The 14,354-nt window shown below is 36.4% G+C and overlaps 2 protein-coding genes across 3 annotated transcripts; both read left to right on the top strand.

Annotated features, from left to right (window-relative positions):
• The first annotated feature begins 2,222 nt into the window (after positions 1–2,222).
• On the top strand, positions 2,223–12,710 carry LOC116172592 (venom carboxylesterase-6-like). 2 transcript variants are annotated; one of them, XM_031489827.1, is made up of 10 exons: positions 2,223–2,444; positions 10,714–10,854; positions 10,901–11,042; positions 11,086–11,280; positions 11,330–11,526; positions 11,570–11,735; positions 11,785–11,957; positions 12,042–12,192; positions 12,243–12,369; positions 12,417–12,710. In XM_031489827.1, the coding sequence occupies exons 1-10, from the start codon at positions 2,250–2,252 to the stop codon at positions 12,598–12,600; spliced, it is 1,671 nt and encodes a 556-aa protein (XP_031345687.1). In that variant the 5' UTR covers positions 2,223–2,249; the 3' UTR covers positions 12,601–12,710. The 2 variants fall into 2 exon arrangements, with proteins under 2 accessions (XP_031345687.1, XP_031345686.1); XM_031489826.1 differs by lacking the exon at positions 2,223–2,444 and adding an exon at positions 10,125–10,366.
• On the top strand, positions 5,912–7,233 carry LOC116172601 (bile salt-activated lipase-like). The gene is made up of 5 exons (XM_031489838.1): positions 5,912–6,234; positions 6,285–6,457; positions 6,521–6,671; positions 6,724–6,847; positions 6,899–7,233. The coding sequence occupies exons 1-5, from the start codon at positions 6,192–6,194 to the stop codon at positions 7,074–7,076; spliced, it is 669 nt and encodes a 222-aa protein (XP_031345698.1). The 5' UTR covers positions 5,912–6,191; the 3' UTR covers positions 7,077–7,233.
• Positions 12,711–14,354: the final 1,644 nt, after the last annotated feature.

The raw sequence follows: 14,354 nt of genomic DNA, 5'->3' as shown, positions 1-14,354 counted from the left end.
ACCTGAGGACTGGGTTTTAATGGAGCGGAAACTACGAATCTTCCAGATGCATCACGTCTAAACGTGGACTTAAAATGGATTTACACTGTGCTCACTTCTCTATTAAAATTGACTGAAAAAGATTAAATTAGACTAAAGACTATGAGTTTATTTAAAGTAAGGTAATGGAATTGAATGAAAGCATTGAATGTTAATAGTTTGGCAACGTTGACAAGTACAAGGACCTTCTAAAGCCCAGTCGAAGTCGAACGCCAGATGGACAGACTCGAAAACCCCTGTATACAATTTTGGCGGTTAACTCCTACACTCTCACATTTTAAAATACCACATATATATTTACAATTTTATGAAACTTATGTTAAGTTTTCGGTGCTTCCCTTCCGACTTTAAGAATTTTTCATCCAAATACTGCACGTGGCAACACGACAAACTTCTTGCTACAGGACGCTCTATTCAGTCACTTAGGCAAAATTTACACGGTAACTAAAAGACACAATTATCTACGAAAACAAACAATTTTTTCCGATTAAAATGCATCGTTATCCCTAGATAATTACACCACACCTTTATAAAAATAAACGAAATACCTCATAAATCAAATCTGAACTGTCACATAAATGATTTAACAAAACAAATTGATAACGGAAATAAGAGACAAACATTTCCACATCCTTAATAATTCTAGGAAATAATCGCTTTAGAACCAAACAATTAAACAAATAACTTGAAATGGACTGTAATGAACATTTGATTAGTAATTAACGACTTCTCATTACTTGAGGCGACTGGACCTAAAACAACAACGTCCACATCGACATTGTTTGCACAGAAATTTATACAAACTAAGCGAATTATGTTGATATTTGCAAGCTATTACTTTTTCGATCAGACTTCTCAATCAAAAGTTATAGACTCCAAACGAATTTCGTAATAAAATTCAAAGGGCTGTAACTTTTGAACTAGTAGCCCAATCTTGGAACTGTTTCAAATTATGGATTCTACAGGCCACATTCTATGAGAAAATTTTTTTCCGGGTCGATCTGAGACAATTTTTTTTTGCCAAAAATTGACTGTACCAAAATTTCTCGGGAAAACACTTTTTCTTATTAATTTTGGTGCGTAGAATTCAAAACAATTCGTACTTTTTCGTTCAGAACTCTCAATTAAAAGTTATAGACTAGAAACCAATTTCGAAATAAAATTCAAAGGGCTGTAACTTTTGAACTAGTAGCCCAATCTTGGTCAGGTTCAATTTTTGCTAAAAGTTCAGAAGTCTATCATTTCTATTTTCTATTGTTCCACCCCCACGTGAAAGACCTATCACATATGTACACTGACTATGTAACTGGGTTTTAATGTTTTCTGCACGGGGAAAGGCATGTTTCGGTTAATTAAAAATCGTAAAAAATAGGGTTATTTTTGGTGCATGGCAAAAATTTAAAAAAAATGTGGTAATAATAATAATAAATAAATTTATTCATGTAGCTCTTATGGTAAACCAGATATGAACAGTGCATACAAACGTACAAAATTAATGTAGACATAGATAGCTATAAACTGGCAAACGATATAAAATAAAACATGAAAATATGACAATATTTAAATATTTAATATATCACAGTTTGTTACGTCATAACCCATCAAAGAAATCCTTTGAGTGAAAATGTCATCAAGAATTTTCTTATTCGGTCCTCCTCCGAGGTAATTTATATTCAGGTCACCCATAAAGATAATAATTCGTAGGATTTGCTTATGAAAGTAATACAGGAAGCTAAGTTGATAAAAAAAAGTATTCAATTTACCCGAAGGGGGTCTGTAGATTGTAAGTACGCATATTTTACCGTGCACCAATTTTAATGATATCGCACATAGTTGAATGTTGATGTCACATGTGAATTTATTTGTAAATTTGCAAATATTGCTACACCGCAGCAAATATGATCAATTCTGCAGTAGCTGGCTATTAGTTCTAAATTTGTTTTAGATACGGAATTGATGATATCTTCTTTAAGAGCATAGGTATCCAATTTTTTACTAACATTTTAAAATCGATTTTCCGGCGGAACTAAGCGAGTACACATCTTATATAATTTGGGCTAAGTGGGGGTGTCAACTTTATGGACCTCTCAAAACGTAGACACTGATTGTCGGTAAAGCTCCCCACCCATTGTCATGATTCACATCTTTATCAGTATAAATACGGATACGCATTTGAAATCCGTACTTAGTGCGCGAGGTTACAGGAAACGATGATTATCAAATTGGTTTTTACTATTCTGGTATACACCCGATATTCTCAAGCTGAAGATCTATCGTATCCCAGCAACAGAATAAAGCAGGGTAACCTTACTGGTAAATACATGGAATCAAGGAGCGGTAGACAATTTAGCGGTTATTTAGGCATACGCTACGCACAACCGCCAATCGGAAATTTAAGGTTCAAGGTAAGAAATCTCTAAAAAAAAACATCATTAATAATCATTTATACTGCTGTGTCTTAAAATAGGCAACTTGTTACCATAACAAGCAGGCATTTATGTAGTAAATAAAGTTTCTCTCTCTGTTGGGATTCCCAAAACGGGAATGGTACATTACACTACGGTCGTTGAAAGCGGTGCATTTCACACGTGTAAAGATCTATTAGAGAACAAATGTATATGGGAGAGTGGTACCTACACAATGCATCCGTTTTTTTATTTTTTTTAGTTCAAAAAATTGTTACGTTTCGCGTTGATAGTTTATGTGTAGGGGGGCCTTCAAGCGTGAAAACGCGACCCATAATTCATTTAATAGCAATAACGCGTTAGATTTCACAATTTTTCGGATACGAATTGACACTAAAGTGATTCAATGCAATTTTTTTTTATTTTAACGCAACTTGAACTGAAATAAAAATACATTCAACTCAATAAAAAATATTCGTATCTGTGAACGCATTGAAAACAAAGCGTAGCACAATCCCAAGCTAATATGCAAACAGTCTTCTATAATTGGTGATATTTTCAGGAAACTTGACTAAGTAATACGAATGAGCCTTTTTCGATGCCTATAGTCATTTCGATAGACACGAATTGATCTTCCTTTCTCTTCTCTTCGGGATTATAATAGCTAATCAAGATTATTGTCGTCTGAAGAGGCTTGTCTATTTCAATGGATTCTGATTCTGATTCTATTTCGTCTTCAGAGTCTTGCTTTTGCATAATTCGGACAAATTTTGTTTTCTTGGATATCTTCACATTAGGTTTTTTCTTCGTATCTGTTTTATAAACCAAATCCTTCAATTCAGGGGTACTTTTTTTGGATCCTCTACTTTTCCTATTCTGCGTTCTTGGGGCAGCCTGCAAAGTCTAGTGGAGAAAGAAATGGGGCTGTTTTGGAACTATCACTACGATCGTACGTAATCTTTAATTATTGTTAGGTACATTAAACGTACAATTTGTGCTGTTGTTTCCTATAGAAAGACACTCATAAAGTCATAAAGGAAGTGCAAAGCTAGCAAACTACATCAGACACATGCACAATTTTATGAAATTATTAATTTCAATTTTGACAAATAAACTGGTTACCTAGTGATGTACACCACTTCGATCATTTCGATTTATTCTGCTCGTTAATTTCTTAGTGCATATTTATATTGGTTACATAATTTTAATTTCGATCGCGCAAAAAATGTTATAAGCACGTCGAACGTTAAGGATTACCGTTCTCAGACAATAATTGGAGTCGTCGCTTCGCTCCTCCTCCAAACAATTGTCTTCGAACGGTAAAAATCCCTTACCGTTCTCCATACTTAATATACTATTGTAAATGAAAGTACATTTATAGCAGAATCTAAAGCATTCATATTTACCTACCTTGTTATGCACAGTTTTTAGAAAAATGACCGTCAACTTCCAAAATTCGTGTAGCAGATGAAAAGTGCGTAACTTTTTATTTCACGACATCGATTTCCAATATCTATTCATAGCTCATTCGATGTTCCAAAGCATTGTGATTATTTTATTTCCTATAACATTACCGTGAATTTTTCATAATAAAAAAGTTACGGCCATTTAAGTAAAAACCTACCCACCTCGCCGAGTCGGGAGTCGCGAGTGAGACGGAGAGGGAGGGATAGTCAGCAGCGTTCGCTAAACAAGGAGCGATGCGTACTTTACTAAGAAATTTCTCTCCGAATACCAAAACTAGCTACTTAGGCCGTTTAGCGTTTAGAAATGCATTCCGCCGAATTGCATTGTAAAATCTCAAACAATTCATTACCTCCATGTATCTCAGTTCTTTGGTGAAATATATAGGTACAAATAGATATCTTTCCCTGTAAATTTTGGGGGTTACTCCACATTAGGTATCTCTTGTGCTGTGCTGTATATTGCAAGATCAGCAGTGACAACGGTATGATTTTGTCCCAAAGATTCAGGTTTGTTTTTTGATTTCACTAGACGATGGTTAGGATGGTATTGTAGCTCGTTGGTGGAGAATTCAAAAACGGCATAGGTACATATATTGAATGGTAGATACCGGAACTTACTTAGGATTATCAGCATGAACTTAGGCTGTTAAAGTCAGTTATTTGGTCGTTATCTAGTGATAGGTAAACGAGGAATTTGGATTTCTTCTGCCGATGTATCTCGCTTTTGAAAAAGGACTGTGTGTTGAATTTTTTCGTCTGTTTCCACAGAATATTTCCTACTTATTCTTATTCTGTGACTGTTTCCTCATTGATGTCGAAGTTATTAATGCTCGCTGTGATAAAATTATCATTTTTTATTTGACAAATTTTTGTGAAATGTAGGTAGACACCCTTAGCAGAACATGTAATATTGACGTTTACTGTACTTGTTATGCCACTGTCGGAGAACATTTTCTGACCCGAAAGACCAATTTGCAAATGAGTGTAACTTTTGTTTGAAAAATGACCTTAAGAAAAACTGTTCAACAATTTTGTTCCGTATGTACACTACACAACAAACTTCGTGGAATTTTGTCTATTTTCGTTGTCCGGCCAAGAATTGCAGTGGAATTATTTTTTTCGAATTTTCAAAAACTAATTTCAGATTCGCGATTTTTATATCCAAAAACCACCAGATACCAAATTTCGTAGAAATCAACATTTTTTCGCACCCCTGTTGAGGGGTGTGCCCTTTTGTGGTAGGAATTTTGAAAAATGATTTGCAAAATCGGAAAGGACATACCTACAGCAAAACCTATTCAAAGACTTCCCACCAGTCTCTGTAACTGTTGCTAAGAAAAAAATTAAAGGAGAAATGGAAACTTTACCACTTTTTTGAGGGTGGCTCCTAAACGAATAGATGGAGTTAATGAATTGTTTGAGATTTTACAATGCAACTCGGCGGAATGCATTTGTAAACGGCCTAAAGAGCTAGTTTTGGTATTCGGAGAGAAATTTCTTAGTAAAGTAGAACCTCTTACGCATCGCTCCTTGTTGCGCGAACGCTGCTGACTATCCTTCCCTCTCCGTCTCAACCGCGACTCCCGACTCGGCGAGGTGGGTAGGTTTTTACTTAAATGACCGTAACTTTTTTATTATGAAAAATTCACGGTAATGTTATAGAAAATAAAATAATCACAATGCTTTGGAGCATCGAATGAGCTATGAATATTGGAAATCGATATCGTGAAATAAAAAGTTATGAGAGTTCAAAGTGCGCACTTTTCTTCTGCTACACGAATTTTGGAAGTTGACGGTCATTTTTCTAAAAACTAAGCATAACAAGGTAGGTAAATATGAATGCTTTAGATTCTGCTATAAATGTACTTTCATTTTACAAAAGGAATGATTGATGTATATCGCTTAGTTGCTGAGAAAATAAATACTTTCGGTGGTCTAGTCGCGCGCGCGAAAATGAGTAAAGTTCAACTTTAGCGGCCTATAACTTTTGTCAGGACCACGGGAAAATGTCTTAAAGCGAGATTCTGAAGGTTCAAACATTTCTGAACAAAATGGTGTGGGTCCCAACTCCGAAAAAAAAAACTACCTCAAATAAGCGAGTTAGCGCCGGCTCTCCGCTGCACTATAGAGGTCAACTGGCAAGAGAGTGAACTTTTAGGAATGGTATATAGAGCCGCTGATAGTATTTTCACCTGTTGTCGAGGACGATAGGAAAGGATCATTTTTGCCAGACACTCCTTTGAATATTTTAAAATCCGGAAACTACGCTAACGTACCTTGGATGAGCGGCTTGAATAGCGGGGAAGGCACCTTCAGAGCTGCTGGTATGTATTAGGAATGGACTACCTAGTCATTTTTTTCCACATGTACGCAGTTATTCACAATAACAAGCAGCTTTTGGAAGAACTGGACAAGGACTTCAATCGCATTATGGCGATAACTTTAATGAGGAAAGACCCTGAGTTTGAGAACATAGCAAAACGTATTAGGAACTTTTATTTCGCAAACAAGCAAATTGGCGAAAATACAATACTGGATCTTGTCGATGTACGTAGATTATCATCCGGTGTTGCTATATAATTACAGCTTGTTGAATTTGTTTAATTTCAGTTATATTCGGACATCTTCATCATTCCTCCCGCGCATCATGCGGTGGAGTACCATCTTAAGTATTCCAAGCAGCCTGTATATTATTATCTGTTCTCCCACGCCATCCAGTATAGTCTCACAAATTTTTACGGGGTCCCATTATTTCGATACGGTTATCAACGCTATATACAATGAGTATTTCATACTAATTCGTCATATTATAGGCACTGGTCATGCGGACGAGCTAATATTGCTATTTCCTGTCTACGGAACCAAATCGTTGGACCAAGAGGACCTTCGTTACTCAAAATTGTTAATCGGCATGTGGACAAATTTTGCAAAATACGGGTAATGCCAAAACGTGGATTATTGTCATTACAGTTTATTTACTTGAAATAGCAATCCAACGCTAGAAACCGATTCTTTGGTCACCGTTAAGTGGGAGCCAGTTACCACATCGGCACTGGAATATTGCCATATTGGAGGTGGTGTTCACACCTCTAGAAATTTATATTCCGAAAGGATCGAGTTTTGGAAAGCGATTAATAACGAAACAAAATTGAATATTTGTGAGTAATCGTGTACTCCCCAAATTTACATCTGGAAAATCAAGTCAAAACTTGATCTCTTTTAGCATTAGTTGATAGTATAATTAACTTTAATTTGAGTAGGTTGTAAGTAACAAAACTGTTATATATGTTATTATTTATTGACTTCGCATATGAAAAAATGTAATGTATGACAAAGATAGTTATGCATAGCATTATTTTATTAATAAACATATTAAAAACTATACAAGATATCTATGCTGAAACCAGTAGAAAAATGTTAGTCGGAAAGTACGGTCCTATTGCTTACAACAAGTGCAAATGCGATGCTCAAACTAGGAAAAAGTTGCGACATTAAAAAGTTATTATTATCCAGAAAGTTCCGATTACTTCCAAAGATATGCCAGAAAACCCGCAATTTGCCGATTTCATTTTTATGTTTTTCTGATATTATTATGAACAGATACAAAAAAATAATGCCACTATTTGAAGTACCTATACAAGGCAGCGTTAAGAGATTTGCAATACAACGTTTCGTTTCGGATTAATCATCATAAACTATATTTTTTATATGGCTTGTAAAAAAGTACATACTCTATTGAGTGGCATTTTTATTACGCATACAATCTGATATATGACACAATATGACTTTATTATTTACGTCAAAACGACAAAATGTCAAAATAGTTGATTTATGATCTAGTTAAATAATATGACATGTAGTGTACATACACATTGAGCATTAAAGGCATTAGCCATAATGGTCAGAGCATCATCATCATTCTACGCTTTGCAACCTTTCTGTTTGCCGGAAACCGGAGACCGTTTTATCAATCTTTTTAATTATTTTCTTTGCATAATTATCTTCTTATCGTATACATATTTATACCAGACCATAACATTCAGTAAGTAAACTTGCTCAACTGTCAAGAAATGTCAAAATTTTCATCTTATCTTAAGCAATTAGCCTTGACGCCTTGAGAAGCATGTTTCTCTCATCATAAAATATTAATAAAGGACGATTTCGGATCAATAACCCTCAGTGTTATAAAAAAAAACCTAACAGGGTGTCTTATAGTTCAATCGGTCGCTCGGGTAGAGACATTGTCCTTTAAAGTGCAGATAAAACAACTAGTTATCTTAATAGCTATTAAAGCCATTAGAGCATTAAAGTCATAATAGGACAGAAACCTTTGCTTTGCTCAAGTTCATTAGTTTTGTCTTTTTATCGCGGGTTCGTTGCAAACAAACTATTAGATCCCGACGAGATTATTGTTAATATCACTCACATAAAACTCGGAAGTATTGTTCGGTGTGGTGATCTTATGGTAATTTGCACCGAAAAATTTAAGCTAGACTTAACTTAAGCATAAGATTTTTTTAAACAAGATGAGATTTATGGTAATCCCATCTAAATTATTGTGATAATCCTTATGATGATTGTATTACTGTAAATGGTAGATGCAAACGTCGCAAAATTTCTGCGTCCATCTCTGGACGCTGTGTGCACAATGAAAACGATTCGTCTACGAGAGAACCTGAACACCTTAGTGTCAGATATGTATCATTTGTATGTAGGTATCCTCTTCCGACAATATGTTTTCAAGATATTCGCATCTGAAGTTTGATTGACGTGGGCCAAGCAAAGGGTTACTCTTTGGGTCAAGTCCAGTCCAGTTTAAAAATCTACTGATTCCGTGATGAAATGTTTCTAAACGGTCAGTTTTAGAAATTCCTACTTCGACTTAACGCCTTGTAGTCCTTTTCGCATCATACTGTATGGCGTCGTGGCGCTTACGTTTTCGTGTACGATGAATTGGGCTTCTTCAGCCATTTGAACCAAGATAACCTAAAGAAAGCTATGAAGATGTCTAACATGGGGATCTCGGAAACCATAGAAGAGACGAAGATGGTCAAGTTAGGGAAAAATTGCGCATTATCATTCAATAAAGAAAGCCTAAAAATTCCGATTACTTCCTAAGATATGTCATGATAACCGAAATTTACCGATTTCGTTTTTATTTTCTTCTGATGTTATTTGATACAAAAAATACTTATTAATTGTAACTTTTTGAGCTCTACGGAGAGATCATCAATTTTATTTTTTTTTATATGGCCGGTACTGTATTGAGTAGCCATTGGGTTTCAACAGGATGGTGCACCCGCGCACGACGTGGTAATCTTTGGCCCGGTTAGTTATTATTTGTGAACATTATTGACGTTTTAATTAATTTTGAACAAGGGTATCAGATCTTATTTTGCCTATATTCGGCTAATAACAGCATATTTAGAAATAAATGCATATTTCATCATTCATATTTCTAATTCTTTGTGGGACAATAAAATTTTTGGAAGCGTCTTCCCCATTTTACAGATAAAGATGTGAGAAAAAGGTTTACTGCAAGTTAAATCATGGGCGGTGCACTTCCAAAGGATATAATATTTTAAGTCGGATAAGAAAAATCACCCCTTCTGTTATTTTTCTACGTGACAAAAGCCCCTTTTGCATTTTAAAGGCGATAATAAACAATGCAACGGTAGTAAAAGTGTCTAATTTCTGATGAAGTATATTTAGGAATAAGAAAACTTAATTCGGGTGAATTGTTTCAATATGATAAACATGAATTTTTCCTTCATATGTTTACAGGGTCTTAAATGTTTTCCATCCCCTCCATCGCGGAGATCAAATTTCCGGGACGGCCCGGGCCGGGCCCGGGATTGTCCATTGCCGTTTAGGTAATTCGTTTGAAGGTAATGAAATGGGTGGAATATTCACCGTTTCGTGCATATTTATTTGCATATTTCAACGTTTTTTAATGCATATCTTGCCTGCATATTTTTGGTTTTTTAATGCATATAAATACGGATTTATCATTGAGGGCTCGGGCAATAGAAATCAATATCTTCCCAAAATATTGCAAGTAAATTTGCTTTGTAATTTATTGTTTGCAAAAGCATGAAAATAAAGGCATGAGAAATTTAAATTGTTTTTTGACCTCGAAACGCAGACTTTGACTGTCGATAAAACTCGGAAGCAATCGTAATAATTCCCGTTTCGAAGTTGAATGACTGAGATACTATACTTAACTTAACTTAGTGCGACAACTTTATTTGAGCGATGTTGACTAAGTTCGCATTTACTATTTTGTTATTCACGCAATGTTCTACAGCTGAAGATGAGAGCCATTTACAACCGAGCAATAAAATTAATCAGGGTAGCCTTACAGGAAAATACATGGAATCAAGGAATGGTAGACAATTTAGCGCTTACTTAGGGATACCCTATGCAGAACCACCAATTGGAAATTTAAGGTTCAAGGTAATACATGTATAATTGTAACTGTTGTTCACTTGGGCGATGGGAATTCCAAACTGGAAAGATTTGATAACGACTTGTTATTTACACAAGTTAATCTACCTAGATCTAGAATATGCGCTTCGGTTGCTAAGAAAATCACACATTTCAGAATCTCTTGTCACTTTTTAATGCTTGTTCAGGAGTAACTGGAGCATGACAAAAATCACTCAATCTTGGTCTTTCTCGCGCTCCAATTGATTGGACAACACTAGTGCTCGGTTTTGTGTATTTCCCTGGTAACTAATTAACGCTTTGATTAACACATAAGCGATCAGAAACAGGCGAAAATTCTTCTTCCTTGATTATAGGCACCAATTCCCGGAGCACCATGGAAAGGTAACCTAAAAGCTACTGAGCATGGTGCGATGTGTCCACAAGAAGATCCCATTCTAAAATTGCCATACATGGGAGATGAGAATTGTTTATTCCTCAACGTTTACACTCCACAAGTAACGTTCTCTCCTAATGACTGGATAATAAATACCGGAATTTCAGTTGACTACTTCCGATAGCCGGTCATTTGCAGTGATGATATTCATACACGGTGGTGGTTTCGTTTGCGGTACAGGCAATTCTTATGGCCCAGATTACCTACTGGACGAGGACATCGTCTTGGTCACTTTCAACTATAGATTAGGTAATTCGCTCGTTTTCAACAGAACTAAATCTGAAACCTGCAGGCCCGCTTGGTTTCATGAGTACCGGCGATGAAATCCTGCCCGGAAATAATGGGTTAAAGGATCAATCGCTCGCGTTAAAGTGGGTGAATCAAAATATAAGGGCATTTGGAGGTGATCCGAAGCGAATAACCATATTTGGCGAATCTGCCGGTGCGGCCAGCGTGCATTTTCACATGTTTTCGCCTTTATCTCGAGGTGAGTATTTCCATTAAAAGCCGACAAGGATTTGAGTTACTCCTTTCAGGACTGTTTAGTGCTGCAATTTCCCAGAGTGGCACTGTGTTCAGCACTTGGGCGCTTACGGATAAGAAGTTTGTTGTCGGAAACACAAAGAAACTAGCGCAATACGTGGGCTGCTCGACTGACAACCATTACGACATGATCGAGTGCCTGCGCTCTGCGGATGAAATGAAGCTAGTCGAGTCCCGACGAATATTTTATGTATGCAATACCCATTATTCAAATTGTAAGAGTGATCTTTCAGGAATGGGACATAGAGCCGTTGATGGTGTTTACAGCTGTTGTAGAGGACGATACGGAAGGTTCATTTTTACCGGACAGCCCTTTGAATATTTTAAAGTCTGGGAAGTACGCCAATGTACCTTGGATAACCGGGGTGAACAGTGCGGAAGGCGCATTCAGGGTTGCTGGTATGTGTTAGTAATATACTATCTAGTAATTTTTTACAAATATAACCAGGTATTCACAAGGACAAGAAGCTGTTGCGAGAACTTGACGAAGACTTCAATCGCATTATGGCGATAACTTTCATTAGCAAAGATCCTCAGTTTGAGCACATCGCGAAGCGTATTCGAAAATTTTACTTTGGAAACAAGCAAATTGGCGAAAACACTATATTGGACGCTGTAGATGTACGTAGACTATAATCGCTGAAGAGTTTCATATTTCAGGTGTTGCTAGATTATTACAACTCTGTTGCATTTGTCTAATTTCAGTTATATTCGGACATCATCATCATTCCAGCCACGCATCTTTCGGTGGAACTCCACTTGAAGTACTCCAAACAGCCTGTATATTATTACCTATTTTCCCATTCCATCCAACATAGTTTCGCCGAACTTATCGGAGTCCCATCATTTCGATACGGTTACAAATGCAATTCGCAATGTGTATGTGACTCATTCCTCATATTGCAGGCGCTGGTCATTTGGATGAGGCACTGTTGCAGTTTCCTGTTGGTTTGATGCTTAGAGCAATGGATCAAGAGGACCTTCGTTACTCAAGGCTACTCATAAGCATGTGGACGAATTTTGCGGCATACGGGTAATACCATGCAATTTGTTATTGTCCTTACATTCTTTGGCCAATAGCAATCCAACGCCCGAAACCGGCTCACTGATCACTTCCAAGTGGGAGCCAGTTACTACAACAGCTTTGGAATATTATCATATTGGAGGTGGTGTTCATACATCAAGTAATTTGTACTCTGAACGGATCCAGTTTTGGAAACAGATCAATAAAGAAATGAAATTGAGTATGCGCGATGAGTTGTAAGCGACCTGTAGATTAAGATGGTTTAATTGCTCTGTGTGATTTATTATTTTTCACAGTTCACATGTAATCATAAAATTGAGCCAAAACAAGAAAATTTAAAATTTAATCAATTTACCTTTCTTCTTGTGTCTCGAAAAATGTTCCCCAACCCACTCGTATCCAGAGCGGCACATAAACATTTCTTCACTTCGAGGGCTGCTAATCGCGTGGGCGGATTCGGTTCAAATTTTGCACAGTTGCTCTATATGCCATCATGTAACAAATGTATTGAGTATTGGAAAATCCAATGACCCCGTCACACCGAAGTGCTTAGATCCGCTTTAGTGGTTTATTTATTTCATGCTCTCGACGAACCAGTTTTTTATTCCTTACTCGAAATCAGTTTTATTACATTTGCGAACAAATCTTTTGTCATTCACTTTTTTGTTTATGGTTTATATAGTCTATTTTTTAGGTGTTGCTATGTGAAATGGCAAACGGTCATTAAGCCACCCACAAAGCAAATTTCCAAAGAAATTTTCATTAACACCTGAAATAATTCTTGGTCACGAATAAAAAAATGTGACATGAAAACTCTATCTATTCGATTAAAAACAGTTTAAATGACAAAGACAAAAATTTATTCCACTAAACATTAAAAACAAAATTAAACAAGGCGCTAAAAGCAGTGGCGTAGCTATCGGGGTAGTAGCGGTTCCAATTGCTACTCGGCGCCAAGTACCGAAAGGCGCCGCGGTTAGTATCGTTTATTGGTTTATTTATTATATTACTTACATTTACATCGCGGTTGGGATTAATCAGAGTAGCAAAAATTCAACAAAAATAATCTTACAAGATTTAAATTTAATTATCCAACTGTGATACAGTAAACCTGTAAGCTTATGTATAAAAGAAAGACCTTTATTTAACATAAAGGCCTATTGTATCTCGAAACTTGACAATATCACATTTCAACTAAATGAAGTCATGCGAGGTGCACGTGCTAGGATGCGATGCGAAGCATTGAACGTTATCATTATTGCCCTGCACCTGCATGTGTATGAGAGTTAAGGCGCATTAATTGTTTTGCTACCCGGCGCATCGTACTCTAGCGACGCCACTGGCTAAAAGAAATAGAACCTGTTTTTTGCACATACCCCGCACGCATGCGTTCGACAGACAATAAAATAAAGAAATCTTAATCACTTATTAAATAATCCATTCGATCAGGTCGTAACAAATTTGCGAAATTCAAGCGCACTATAAAACACAAACGTTGGAGGCTTCTGGAACTTCACTTCTTCTTGATAACAATGAACTTGATGGCAAAATCTGGCTTGTTGAATTAGATGACAAAATTTGTTGGAATTCCAGACGGTAGAAGACTTTTAACTTTTAATGAAAAGAAAGCCTTAAAGAAAGGCAACAACTTGCCGACGAATTACTTTTTCACATACACAGGCGGACTGCCCGAAAACTTAGTTTAAAGCAACGTCAATCGCAATTAGATTAGATAAACGCGAGCCACGACCGAACTCTCCAAACGTTATAGGACAAGAAAGTTGCATTTTTTGTTTATGTTCTAGTCGCTATAATACGGGAGCAGTTTGATAAGTTAGTGACTTTTTGAATGAAAGCATATAAACGTTTTATTTCTGAACATAGTCCCCTTTTGGCTCGATACATTTGGTCCACCGTTTTTCCAATTTTTTGTTCCTTCCAAACAATAAGTTTTCTTAAATCCCTCAAAATTTGGTTTGTGGCTGAACATTGCC

Source organism: Photinus pyralis, unplaced genomic scaffold (genome assembly GCF_008802855.1).
Source record: "Photinus pyralis isolate 1611_PpyrPB1 unplaced genomic scaffold, Ppyr1.3 Ppyr1.4_LG5, whole genome shotgun sequence".
Lineage (NCBI taxonomy): Eukaryota > Metazoa > Arthropoda > Insecta > Coleoptera > Lampyridae > Photinus > Photinus pyralis.
The sequence above is the reverse complement of the archived record's forward strand: the minus strand, read 5'-3'. Positions and strand labels throughout refer to the sequence as shown.